At 54.4% G+C, this 13,202-nt stretch overlaps 1 protein-coding gene across 1 annotated transcript; it reads left to right on the top strand.

Annotated features, from left to right (window-relative positions):
• Nucleotides 1–4,802: 4,802 nt before the first annotated feature.
• HAP1 (huntingtin associated protein 1) lies at nucleotides 4,803–11,814 on the top strand. The gene is given in 15 exon segments (XM_052658626.1): nucleotides 4,803–5,277; nucleotides 6,412–6,491; nucleotides 6,812–6,974; nucleotides 7,067–7,281; nucleotides 7,653–7,740; nucleotides 7,817–7,882; nucleotides 8,159–8,270; nucleotides 9,092–9,135; nucleotides 9,138–9,211; nucleotides 9,579–9,653; nucleotides 9,936–10,091; nucleotides 10,227–10,327; nucleotides 10,605–10,643; nucleotides 11,380–11,444; nucleotides 11,447–11,814. Coding segments are annotated over 15 exon segments (2,121 nt in total).
• Nucleotides 11,815–13,202: the final 1,388 nt, after the last annotated feature.

Raw genomic sequence — 13,202 nt, 5'->3', positions numbered from 1 at the left:
CAAGAAGTGATGGGACTGGGTGCCATGATCTCAGTTTTTTGAATGTTGAGTTTTAAGCCAGCTTTTTCACTCTCCTCTTTCACCTTCATCAAGAGGCTCTTTAGTTCCTCTTCCTTTTCTGCCATTAAGGTGGTATCATCTGCATATCTGAGATTATTGATATTTCTCCCAGCCATCTTGATTCCAGCTTGTGCTTCATCCAGCCTGGCATTTCGCATGAGGTACTCTGCATATAAATTAAATAAGCAGGATGACAACATATAGCTTTGAAGTACTTGTTTCCCAATTTTGAACCAGTCCGTTGTGCCATGTCTGGTTCTAACGGTTGCTTCTTGACCTGCATACAGATTTCTCCGGAGGCAGGTCAGGTGGTCTGGTATGCCCATCTCTTGAAGAATTTCCCACAGTTTGTTGTGATCCACATCATGGGGGTTGTGGGATCTCAGTTCTCTCCCTGACCAGGGACTGACCCTGGGCCAAGGCAGTGAAATCCTGGAATCCTAACCACTAGGCCACCAGGGAATTCCCATGGTGATCATTTTGAAATGTAGAGGAATATTGAGTCACTCTTGTACAACAGGAATTAACATAGTGTTGTAGGTCAATTTTACTTTAAAAACAAAAACAAAAACAAAAAAAAATAAAACAAATAGATTTGTGGTTACCAGAGGTGGGGGGCAGGGTAAAGGTGAAACGGGAGAAGGCAGTTAAAAGATAAAAGTACCAAGGATGTAACGTATAACACGATAAATATAATTATTTATGCTGCATAATTATGCTGCATATTATATATAAAAATCAGTAAGAGAGTAAATCCTAAGAGTTCTCATTGCAAGAAAAAAAAATTGTTTTTGTTTCTTAAAGAAGATCAGTGAACTTGAATATAAACCAATGGAGACAATAGAAACTGAAGGAAAGAGAAAAAGGCTGAAAGAAAAAGACAAAGAACAGAGCCTCAGTGCCCTGTGGTTACTCTCAAGGGGTCTAACATACCACTAGAATTGAAATTCTAGAAGAGAGACTTAGAAAAAAATATTCAGTGAAGCCCAAGGAGAATAAAAGAAAACCCCACCAGAACACATCATGATCAAGTTGCTGAAAGCCAGTGATGAAGAGAAGACATTTTAAAGCATGTAGGGAAAAAAGACAGATTCCATTTAGGGAAATAAAGACAAGAATGAATGCCAGTTCAAACTGAGGTGTGTTGTAAGGTTATAGCTGCACTGGATTTACTATAAAAATGCAATCTCATTGATCATTGTGTTGATTACATGTTTAAGTAATATTTTGGAGATTAATATTTTGGGTTAAATAAAATATATTATTAAAACTAATTTTGCCTGTTTTTTGGCTTAAAAAGTAAGCTTTTAAAATACAGCTGCTAGAATATTTAAAATTACATGTGTGAGGAAACAAAATAAACTCATGGACATAGAGAACAGATTTGTGGTTGCCAAGGGGTAGGGCGTGTGGGAGGGATGGATTGAGGAGGTTGGGGTTAGTGGATGCCAACTTGGGGCTCCCCTGGTGGCTCAGATGGTAAAGAATCCGCCTGCAAGGCAGGAAACCCAGGTTTGATCCCAGGGTTGAGAAGATCCCCTAGAGAATGAAATGGCAACCCACTCCATTATTCTTGCCTGGAGAATTCCACAGACAGAGGAGCCTGGTGGGCTACAGTCCATGGGGTCTCAAAGAGTTGGACATGACTGAGCAAATAACACCGGATGCAAAGTATTATATATAGGATGGATACACAACAAAGTCCTATTGCATAGCATAGGGAACTATATTCAACACACTATGATTAATCACAATGGAAAAGAATATGATGAAATTACATCTGTGGTTTGTGTTTATGGCTCCCATTCAGTTTCTATTGGACAGCATTGCTCCGGAATTCCTGCTTTACTCAGCAGCCAAAGTAATCTTTTTGTAAATGTAAGTAAGACCATGTTGCTCTCCTGCTGGAAAATCCTTGGTGGTGTCCTATCCCAGGAGCATCCAATCGTGCATGACTCTTGAGGTCTTTGTTCTTCCTTTTCCCATGCCTGAACAGCTCTTCCTCCATATCAGTTCAGTTCAGTTTCTCAGTCATATCTGACTCTGGACTCTCTTCCCTCCTCAGGGAAGCCTTTCCAAAACACCCTTTCTGAAACAGTAGCACCTGTTCCTCCTCCTACTTATTTGGCTCTTTTTCTCTTCCGCAGTGCTCACCACCAGAGGATATCATAGGTGGTGTCATCACGTGACATTATAGTTAGTGTTCAGTTTAGGTCAGTTCAGTTCAGTCGCTCAGTCGTGTCCGACTCTTTGCAACCCCATGAACCGCAGCATGCCAGGGCTCCCTGTCCATCACTAACTCCTGGAGTCCACACAAACCCATGTCCATTGAGTCGTTGATGCCATCCAACGATCTTATCCTCTGTTGTCCCCTTCTCCTCCTGCCCTCAATCTTTCCCAGCATCAGGGTTTTTTCAAATAAGTCAGCTCTTCGCATCAGGTGGCCAAAGTATTGGAGTTTCAGCTTCAACATCAGTTCTTCCAATGAACACCTAGGACTGATCTCCTTTAGGATGAGTTGGTTGCATAGTTAGTGTTACCTCGTCTGTTTTCCTGGAGTGGAAGCTCCTGAGTGTAGGGACTTGTCTTGTTCATTGCTGTATCCCCAGTTCCTAGAACAGAACCATGCCCTTGGCAGGAGCTCAGTGAAGACTTGTTGAGTGACTGAATGAAAGCATGACAGATTCCAAGAGTTGGGAGAAATCCTGCATGGCCAAGTGGAGGGGATGACAGGGGATGGCAGAGGTGCAGATGGGTGAGATGGGAGCCCCAAACAGGAGTGAATGTGTTGCCAAAAAGTTGGACTCTTGTTGGCCAAGATGATAGTAAAACTATGTAAGATTGGAATATTTGGGGTGACAAAGTAGGAGAGATGCCAGAAACTGATTTTCAGCACTCATGGTAGAGGACATGAGTTTTCAAGGGGTAATGTATGTCTGGGTATTATTACTTTAAAAGTAAGATTTTGTTTATCTATCTATTGGCTGCACCGTGGGGCTTGTGGGATCTTAGTCCCCTGACCAGGGATTGAACCCATGACCTGGTAATAAAAGTACTGAATTCGAATCACTGGACTGCCAGGGAATTCCCTAAAAGCAAGATTTTATTAAGACACAGGCAATGTTCATAAAAGCACTATTTACAATAGCGAAGACACGGAAACAAGCTAAATGTCCACCAACAGATGACTGGATAAAGAGGATGTGGTGTGTATATAATGGAATACTACTCAGCCATAAAAATGAAAAATTCCATTTGCAGCAACATAGACGGACCCAGAGATTATTACGCTAAGTGGAGTAAGTCAGACAGAAAAAGAAAATGTCATTGATACTACTCGTATGTGGAATTCAAAATATGGCACAGACTCACAGGCATAGAGAGCAGGCTTGTGGTTGCCGGGGGAGCGGGAGGGATGGAGTGGGACACTCTGCTTCTCCTTCCTGGGATGCGCCTCCTGTCCCAGGTTGTGTCATGGACACCTGGCTCATGCTGTTAGCACTAGGAGGCTCTGTCCCAGGCCCAGACCTTGGGCACAGCCTCTGTCCTGGGCTCTGGCTTTGAGTGGTGGCTGTAGGAAGAGGGCTCCTGGAATAATCCTTAGCTTGAATAGGGGTGTGAGAGGGGTGGGTTAGATTAGAGATGGATTCATGTGGATGGGGGTGGAGTGGATGGGAGCATAGGATTACAATTTAGAAGAGAGAATGAGGAGAGAGAATCAGGCATCAACAGAAGGAGGGCTGAAAAGAAGGCGGCACATTAGGAGGGAAATTAACCAGGATTTGGTGACCGACAGTATTGAAGAGAAGGAAATCGGGGCACCAAGAATGATCCCGAGGCTTTAAAAGAATCGGCGATGTAGCCATCTTTTTGGTCTGTAGGTTCCTTCAGTCCAATGGCACAGAAATGGCCTCTGAACTCTGTTGCTCCACAGTTCATTCAGGGTTTACGGAGACCCCCCCAGGGACCCGTCCTGCGCTGCGCTGTGAGGGACACGCTCCCTGTGCTGAGCGCGGGTCTTGTTTTGGAGACAGACACAGCGTGACCACTGCGGCCATCGCGTAAAGGACCGGGTCGGAGGAGTTTTTATGCGGAGACACCTAAGTGGGGTCTCCCGGAAGAATGGGTGTTTGCCAGAGTGGGCAAAGTGAATGAGGGCGGAGGTAAGGCACGAGGAAAGGCTATCAAGACGACTTAAAAAATAAGAAAGAAGGTTGTCGAGCGGCTGGTGCACCGGGGGTGTTAGCGCCAGGATCAGAGTGTGACGCGCCAGGCCTGGCAGCGCGTGGAGACCGTACTGGAGTGTGCATTTATCCCCCAATCAACGGGGAAAGACTCAACTCACAGATTAGCTCCCGGGAAGGCAGCCGAAAAGCCTCGGGCTGGAGCGGAACTAGCGGCTGTCCCCCAGTTAAAGACCTCCAAGTCCCGGTACCCGAATTCCCGGCCAGCTGCGGCTTTGGGCAAAACCATTCTCCGGAGTCGGAGAGGGGAGAAAAGCCCAGTACTCGGAGCCGAAGTCCGCGGAAACAGCTGGAACATCCACTCGCCTCTTCTCGCTCTTCTCTTACTTTTTGTGCTCCGGCCCGCCCCCATAAACTCATCCCGCTGCGCGTCCCCTCGCCCCGGGCACCACCATTCGCTCTTCGGCCGCCCCCTCCCGCGCGTGGTACGGCCCCGCGGGCGCACGTCCGGACACAGGTTATAAAGCCCCAGCTGCTCGAGTCAACCGGGGACTCAAGATGCGCCCTAAACTGTCGGGGCCGGGTTCTGTCTGGAACCGGCCGGGACCCGGGGATCCGGCGGCAGTAGCCGCAGCTCCTCTATCCGCCACCAATCCGGCTCCGGAGCCCTATGCCGTGCCCGAGCCCGCCTCTGCGCAAGCACCCGCGCCCGGACAGAGAGCAGGATCCGGTTCCACAGCCGTCTCGGGACCCTCAGCCGGGGCTCGCCGCGCATCCGTGGCTGGATCGGAGGCTGGAACCCAGCGGGCATCCGCATTCTCGGTCGTCCAGGGGAATGCCGAGTCCGTACCCGACAACTCGGATGCGTCGCGGACTCGCTTCGTATTCCAAGGGCCGCCCTTTGGTCCCCGAGCCACTGGCTTGGGGACTGGAAAGGCGACGAGAATCTTGAAGGCACCGGCTGCCTGCATCGGCCAGCGGCCTGGGGTGTCCGGCCCCGAGCGCGCCGCCTTTATTCGGGAGCTGGAGGAAGGTACACTTGGTCCCGGGCCCCCGGGCCCCCGGAGGAGGACTAGTCGGACTCGGGCAGCAGCAGGGAGGAGGAGGCCCCGTCGGATCCAGGCGCCCGCTGGCACTCAGTTCCACCCCTCCGCCCACCCTAGCGAAGTCACGGTCTGCGGCGCCTCTCGGGGCTCGGCTTCCGCGTATCCTTCCCCGCTTCTCTCGTTCCCAGACTTCCGTCGGTGGGTCGGGCCCCGGGGCCCCCTCTTCGCGCCCGTTGCTGCGGCAGACCTGCGCACTCCAGTGCCCCCTCGCGAGGCTACCGCAGTGCCAGGGGAGGGGCGGGGGCTGCGGGTAGGCGCTGCCGGGTGCCCTCGGAGCCGGCGCTGGTCCGTGGCGCCAGCCACCGGGAGGTGGGTGGGCAGAGGGGGCGGTTTTGCCGACGTCGGGATCAAGATCCGGCTTCCCCCCAGAACTATCTTGGCGGTGGGCGGAGCCTCAGACGGAGCCTGCCTCTCCTCCTCCCGCCGGAGAAGTCTCCTCCTCCCCGCCTCGCGCAACACGTGAGGCGTGAGTGACTGCGTCTGTTTTCGAGACCCATGAGGCTCCAGTGAGCTGGCCAGGGCTGCCCTCTGGGTAAGGGATGTTGAGTCAGTCGGCGCTGAACTTCCGCTGGCCACCTCCAGTCTCCTAGGTTCCAGGGGCTGTAGGACTGTGATCACAGTACCTCACTTAGCACCTTTCCTCCAAGGGGGAAAATTTGAGTCTAGTTGGCCCTAGGAGCAGGGAAGGGAGTGCTCACTACGCGGGGCATGGAGAGGATATTGGCGGCAGAAAGGGAATTCCATCTTCATCCTCTTTGCTGGCCCTTGCTGTTGAGGGCAGAGAGCAGGAAGGCGCGTGCCCAGTCGTGTCCGACTCTTTGCGACCCTATGGACTGTAGCCTGCCAGGCTCCTCTGCCCGTGGGATTCTCCAGGCATGAATACTGGAGTGGGTTGCCTTTCCCTTCTCCGGGGGATCTTCCCGACCCAGGGATTGAACCCGGGTAGCTTGCATTGTAGGCGGATTCTTTACCGCTGAGCCACCAGGGAAGCCCCGAACGCTACGGTGCCGGGTATTATATGCTCCCTTTTTCCTGACTCGGCTGCCCACTTTTTCCTGCAGTGTTGTGTCCTGACCTACGTCCGCCCGTCAAGAAGATCACCCAAGAAGAGGTCAAAACGATGTCAGGTTTGCTGGAGGAGGTGCATGTTGCCTGCCCTACCCGGGGCCAGCCCCAGTCTCAGCCAGGCTCCCGTTTTCACTATGTCTGTATGGGTAGGCGTCTTCCTGCCTGGCTATCTCTCTGGGGCCCAAGCCGGAGGTCCCTCTTGTGGAGGACAGGTAGATGTGGGATGTTCAGGCTGGAGAGCTCTTAGCGCCATCCAGTCTGATCTCTTTTTCCATAGGGGGAAACTGAGTCAGGTCCCACAGTGGGTTCATGGTAAGCTCTTGTCTGGTTCCTTGGAGAACTAGGGGATGGAGGGGATTTCCCCGAGTGGCCTTGCTTCCCTCTGACCCCTAGCTTCTCCCACGTGTCTGGGAGACCCCAGCAGCCAGGAACCCTATTCCCCAATGGATGGAGGTCCTTCTGTAGAGAGAGCGGGACCTGAACACGGCAGCCTGCATCGGCCAGTCCCTGGTGAAACAAAACAGCTTTCTGTTGGAGGAGAACAGCAGCCGAGGAGGAGGTGCCTGGGTGGGAGGAGCAGGGAGGGGTGTATCTCAGGCCTGCTGCCAACCCACTGTGCCAGGGTCTGTGCCTGCCTCTGCCCGCGCCCGACCCTGGGCTCCTCTTCCCCTGCCAGATTTTACAGACAGCAGGTGAGCCTGCAGGATGACCTCCTTCAGCTGTACTCAGACTCTGATGAGGAGGAGGATGAAGATGAAGAGGAAGAGGAGGAAGATGAAGAGGAAGAGGAGGAAGAAGAAAAGGAGGAGGGGGATGAAGAAGAGCAGAGGCCTGAGCATCCCTGTGAAGCCTCAGAGCTGTGAGTGTCCTGCCCTTTTTTTTGTTTCAATTTTTCCCATGCCTCATGGCTTTCAGGATCTCAGTTCCCGGACCAGAGATTGAGCCCAGGCCACAGCAGTGAAAACGCCGCATCCTAAGCACTGGACCGCCAGGGAATTCCCCATGAGTGTCCTGCCTTTGCACCGGGGTGGTCCTTTCTCTGAGCTTCAGTTTCCTTGTTTGGAAACAGGAGTGCCGTGTATCTGCCAGTGGGGTTGCTGGGGCTAATTGAGGCCACCGCATCAGCCTGGGATTGGTGGGGGTGGGGAAGCCCTGGGTGGGCTGGGGACTGGGTTCCTCAAGCCCGTGCACCCTGACTTCCGTCACTCCCTCTGCTAGGACTCCTGTGACGGAGTCAGAGTCGCACCACTGCCCGCAGCTGGAGGCCCTGCAGGAGCAGCTGCGGCTACTGGAGGAGGAGAATGAGCAGCTTCGAGAGGAGGTGAGGATGGGGGAAGAAGGCGTGCTCCTGGGCAGAGGGTGTTGACTCCCCAGCCCCTTCCTTCCTCCCTCCCTCCAGGTCTCAACTCAACGACCTTGAGGAGGAGGAACAGATATTCATCCTGGATTGTGTGGAGCAGTTTTGTACGTGAACCTGTAACTTGGGGTAGGGGCTTGTCCCAAGGCGCAGAGGGAAGAACCCAGGACTTCAAGTCACAGCTCTGACCCTTCCTAGCTGTGTGAGCTTGGACAAGTTCCTTGACCTCTCTGAACCTTCATCTTTAGAATGGGGGTTAGTCATCTTGGCCCTGCTGACCTCTCCAGGGGTTTCGGTTGAGAAAGTGCTTTGTGCAAACAGTTAAGAGCTATACAGGCACTCTGGGGCTCCCTTAAGCCTGCCTCCTCTTGTTATTGGGGGAGGGCGAGGGAGGGGCCCCCCATCCCCCCAGAGGCTGTGCCTGGACCATGCGGTTATGGAGATGAGTGAGACAGTGTTTGTCCTCGAGGTGGCAACAGCGGAACAACAGCTGGAGTGAGGTGGTGTTGCCCTCACCCCAAATCTGGCCTTCCTTCCCTCGGGTTCCCTGCATGACCCCCTGGGGCCAGGCCCCTGGAGGAGGAGTCCTCACATTCTGTTGCTTCTGCCTCCTAGGAAAGGCTCAAGTCTCCTTCCTCTTCCCCACCCCAGCTACCTCTAGCCCTGGCCACCTGTTACATGGTCTCTCTGCCTCCATTCCTGCTCTTCCAGGCCCTTCTGCACACAGCTCAAAGTAGTTTTCTAAAGCCAGGCTATTGTTCCTCTGCCTAAAACGCCCAAGTAACTCCCTATTGGCCAAAGGATAAACCCCACCCTCCCTAACCCAGCCCTCTGGGCCCTGCCCACCGCTCCAGCACTCTCTCCTGGTGTTGGGTGGCCCACTCTGGGCCCCTCCACACTCTGCCTGGGCCTTGTTGCTGCTTCTGCTTGGTGAGACCTACTTGCCCTGTGGAGGTCCTAGCTTCGTAGATCTTGCCAGGCTGGACTGGGTGCGGCAGCTGGGACCCTGGATGCACCCTTTACACTTGCTGCACCTTAGTTCACAATTTGCACTGTTGTGATTTGTTTTTCCCTCAGTCTCCACATTCACCTTGAGCTCAGTGTGGGCTGGGGCCGGTCTTGCTGACCGCTTCCCCAGCACCCTGCTCTGTGTCAGTCAGTAAACGTTTATTGGAAAGAAGACCCGAGTGAGGGATGTTAAGACCCATGGAACCTTGGGTACCTGGCGGGGTGCAGGCAGACAGGGGCATCTGGGAGACTGAGGGCCCCTGGGAGCCAGGGCTGACTTTTCCCCACTCTTCCCCCGTGGAGGCCAGCCAGCAAATGGCCGAGCTGTCGGAGGTGCTCGCTCTCAGGATGGACAGCAGTGGGGGGAGGTCGCCCAGCTGCAGGGCCGGGTCATGAAGCTACAGTGCTGCTCCCGTCGGTGCGTCGGGGCATATGCGGGGCTTCCTCCTCCTGTCACCGCCCCCTGGAACCCATGCCCCCTTCTCCCTGCCCCCACCCAGGGGACTCAGCTTAGAGGCCTCTCTCTTGTGTCAGAGTCAGAGTTGGAGGAGACATCAGGGAGCCTCTCGTCCTGTCCCCTTGTCCCAAGTCGGGGGCTGAGCCTAAAGAGAGACACAGGGTGTTCCCAGGAAACAGGCCACGTGACTCCACCTTCTTTGGCCTTGTCCCGTGTGACTTCTGTTTTAAAGAGATGGTGACACCCACTGATGTGCCTGGGGAGACTTGCTGGCAGCAGGGGCTGCAGGGGTGTGGGGAGACCTGGGGTGGGGTTTCACTGGCCTTGGGTCCTTCCAGTATGGGGCTGAGACTGAGAAGTTGCAGAAGCAGCTGGCTTTGGAGAAAGAAATCCAGATGAAGCTCCAGGATGAGGTGAGGCTTCCCCCGAGCTCCCAGCACCCTTGGGTGGCTGCCTGAGTCTAACCAGCTCCTTGAACAGGGGCTGATGCTGTCCTTTCCACATACTCGGGTTCTGACACAGGGCCTGGCAGGTAGCAGTTCAGTTGGGGCCTGAATGGAGTAGAGTCCAGGGGTCACCCTGTGTCATTATATGGGTCTAGAGTCTGGGCCCGTTGCCTCTTTGCCCAGGCTTCCCGGCCACTTTGGGAGAAAGTGGGCAAGGCGTCCGGGCTGGGTGCGCCTGGGTCCCGTCAGAGCCTGTGGGTGGGTTCCCAGCTGCAGGACCTGCAGGGGAAGTACTCAGAGTGTGGGGACATGCTGATGGAAGCCCAGGAGGAGGTGAAGACCCTCCGCCAGCAGGCCCCGGCATCTGCTGGCTCCGTCACGCACAACACGTACACTGTACCTCTGGTGAGGCCCCCGGCTCCTGCCTGTTACCTCTGTGTGCCCTGTGTCTATCTGTAGTTCCTTCCTGGGCCTGGAGGTGTGTGTGTGGGGGGTCTTCTGCTGAGATCTTCTGGTAATGTCCCCCCTCTCTGTCCATAGGAAGCACTTCCTGATTTCCAGGAGACCGTGGCTGAGGAGCTCAGAATGTCTATAAGGAGGATTATCTCAGACCCTGTGTTTTTTTATGGAAAGGTGCGTGTGTCCCTTGCCTGCCCCACACTCACTCTTGCCTACCTGGTCAGCAGCAGCCTTTCTGGTAATGGGAGGGGTTTGCTCGATCACCCTCCTCCCCCGCCGTGGTTTCTTTCCTCCTGCCTCATCGGTCCCTGGCCCTTCCACTCAACACCAGTCCTCTGTGTCCATGTTCTGGGTCTGTCACTTCTCCCTGGGATTTTTCTGCACTGTGGGTCCCCAGGGATTTCACACTTTCAGCTTCCCATTGCCTTGAGACAGCAAAGGCCCTTTTCTCTTTTGAAGGAATTATGAAGTGACTCCAGAGGAGACATCAGACCTGGGGTAAGCCGACCAGGGTCTCCCTCTTCACTTGCTCTCACTTTTCAGCATCCAGACAACCCCCTGCCACTGGCTTTGTGATCCTTCAGCCCTGGAGAAGTTCTGGCTCTTGGGCCGACTGGGCTGAGATGCTCTGGGAGGGAGACTCTCTAACCCTTTGCCTTCAAAACTTGCCCCATAGGTGGCCCTCTGATTAGAGGCCTCTCCAAGCAGGTACTGAAGCCTTCGCTTCTCCCGACCAGAGCCTAAAAGGCAAATGGGCACTGGCCTAGGAGCCAGGAACGCTGGGACTAAGTCTCAGCTTGAGCCCTTTACTGGCTGTGTGTCCTTGGACAAATCACTTGACCTGTCTGAGCCTTACTAATATGGATTTGTTCCTATGGGAACTAGACCTGGGATGGGTTATGAAAGTTGAATAATGAAAGAAGAGGGCAGAGAAGATGTTATTGCTAGTCTGTTCTATGCAGCAGGGTGAAGTTACTGGGGGAAGGGGGGCTTGTGCAGTGTTGGTGACCATTCTTGTTTTTGCCAGGGCCATGGGCTGGGTGTTTGAGGCCTTGAGGCTTGTACCCAGCTGCCTTCTCCCTTGGTTGGGACAGAACTTGGGAGTAACCATCAGGGTCTGTGTAGAGCCTGGGGTTGAGTGGGAGCCCTGGTGGCTGGAGCCCCCGGGTGCAGATGAAGGGGGAGGCTCTGGTTTAGAGGGGGTAGGAAAAGACTTTCCTGTCTGCCTGCCCAGATATGAGCTTCGCTACAGAGAGGAGAGAGCACAGGAGCAGGGGCTCGAGGCTGGGGAGGGGCTGATGCCGGCGAGGATTTTGTGCCTGTGGAAGAGCTGGTGCCCGAGGAGCAGCTGGGGGCTATAGAAGAGGCAGTGCCAGCTGAGGAGAGGATAACAGAAGAGGCAGAACTGGTGTCTGAGGAAGCTGAGGCCTGGGAGGAGCTGGAGTCGGAGGTAGATGAAGCGACTCAGATGAACATGGTGACCTCAGCCCTGGAGGCCAGCAGCTTGGGCCCCTCACACCTGGACATAAAGTATGTCCTCCAGCAGCTGGCCGACTGACAGGATGCCTATTTCAGGCTGCAGCTGAGGCAGAAGATGCCCCAGAAAGGTGAGTGTTCCCATGGGAGCCTCCCTCTGGCCAGCCTGACAAGCTGCAGATCATCAAGCTGATGAAAGGTGAGGGTAGGTGAGCCCTTCAAGGGCTTACTTACCCCAGCCCAGGCCCACCAAGCATGCTGATTTGCATGGACTTTGCATATCATTTACATAGACCCCTCAGGTCCCCAGCAGTGGGAACTGTGGCCCTGATGCTTATTTTCATGGTATTTGCATAGGATTCCAGTTCTCCACCCTTTGATCCTCGGGGTTGGGCTGGGGGTCAGGGCTGGGCTGCAGCCTCCTGCTGTGCTTCAGCTTCCTGTCTCTGCCTGCCCCCTTCCCCTGTACCCCACCCTACCTCCCCAGTTCCCAAGGCCCCCCAACCCTGCAGCAGTGGCAGCAGCAGGCCAAAACAAACATGGGGGGTGGGATTCTGGAACCTGGGGTGCCAAACGAGGACTTATGGAGGCTGGAGAAGGAAATGGCCAGCCATACTCCCAAAGCCTGGGAGGAATGGGGGCCTTCTTGGACCCCCCAGGCAATTGGGATTAGGGCCTCTGACAGCAAGGGCCACAGTCCTCTGAGTCTGAAGGTGTGCTAGGGTCTCCTACAGGGTGGGTCCAGTAAGGGTCTGCTCTCCCCAGCTGGAAGCCCCAGAGGCTGGTGCAGCATCCACTGAGTACAGGCCATGTCCTGGGTGGTGAGAACCCTCCCTTGAGGAGCTGATGGAAATAATCAAAGATGATTTAGTGGCTCAAATTTTCTTTAATCCTCACACCCCTGTAGGTAGGTATTATCCCCATTTGGTGAGAAACTGAGGTTCAGAGAGCAGAGTGATTTGCTCGAGGTCACTGAAGCTCTTTTCTTCCCTGCTATGCCATAATGCCTCCCCTTTCCCGTCCCTCTTCTCTAACCTGGTCTTTGTGCCTCCTTGGCCTGCTGGGTCTGCTGTGAAGTTTATAACCTGTCGGCAGCCGCATCATTCTATCTGGACTGCCCTGACTCGGATGGCCCTTTGGTCACTGCCGGGTGGCCTCATCGGGGTTGCCCCATACGGTTGTGCAGGTTGTACTCTGAATGGTGACCACTATGGCTGGGCAGTGGACAGCCTGCATACGTATCAACAGCTTCTGTCTCTTTCTGATGTAGCTGAGCAGACCCAGCCCCTGCGTGCTGCCCAGGCCAAGCCTGTGGTCCTCAGGCCTCCAGTTCACATCCCCTCCGTTCTCTTCCAGGCTTTGCTGTTCCCCAGCAGCCTGCGGAGGCCCCACAGATTGCCTGAGGCCCTTCCTTCTGCTGCCTGCCCAAGCCCCACTCTCCCCAGACCCCAATTCCCATACTCCAAAGCAGGACCCCTGATCTGTCACCAGCTCACTTCAGACAAGCCTGGACTGGAACTTGAGGGCCCAAGCCTCAAGCCTCTTCTGGGAGAGGCTGAAGGAACCTTGGCCCTTGTTCTG

Source organism: Budorcas taxicolor, chromosome 19 (assembly GCF_023091745.1).
Source record: "Budorcas taxicolor isolate Tak-1 chromosome 19, Takin1.1, whole genome shotgun sequence".
NCBI classification, from domain to species: Eukaryota; Metazoa; Chordata; class Mammalia; order Artiodactyla; family Bovidae; genus Budorcas; species Budorcas taxicolor.
Note: the sequence above shows the minus strand (reverse complement) of the source record. Positions and strands in the feature narration are given on the sequence as shown.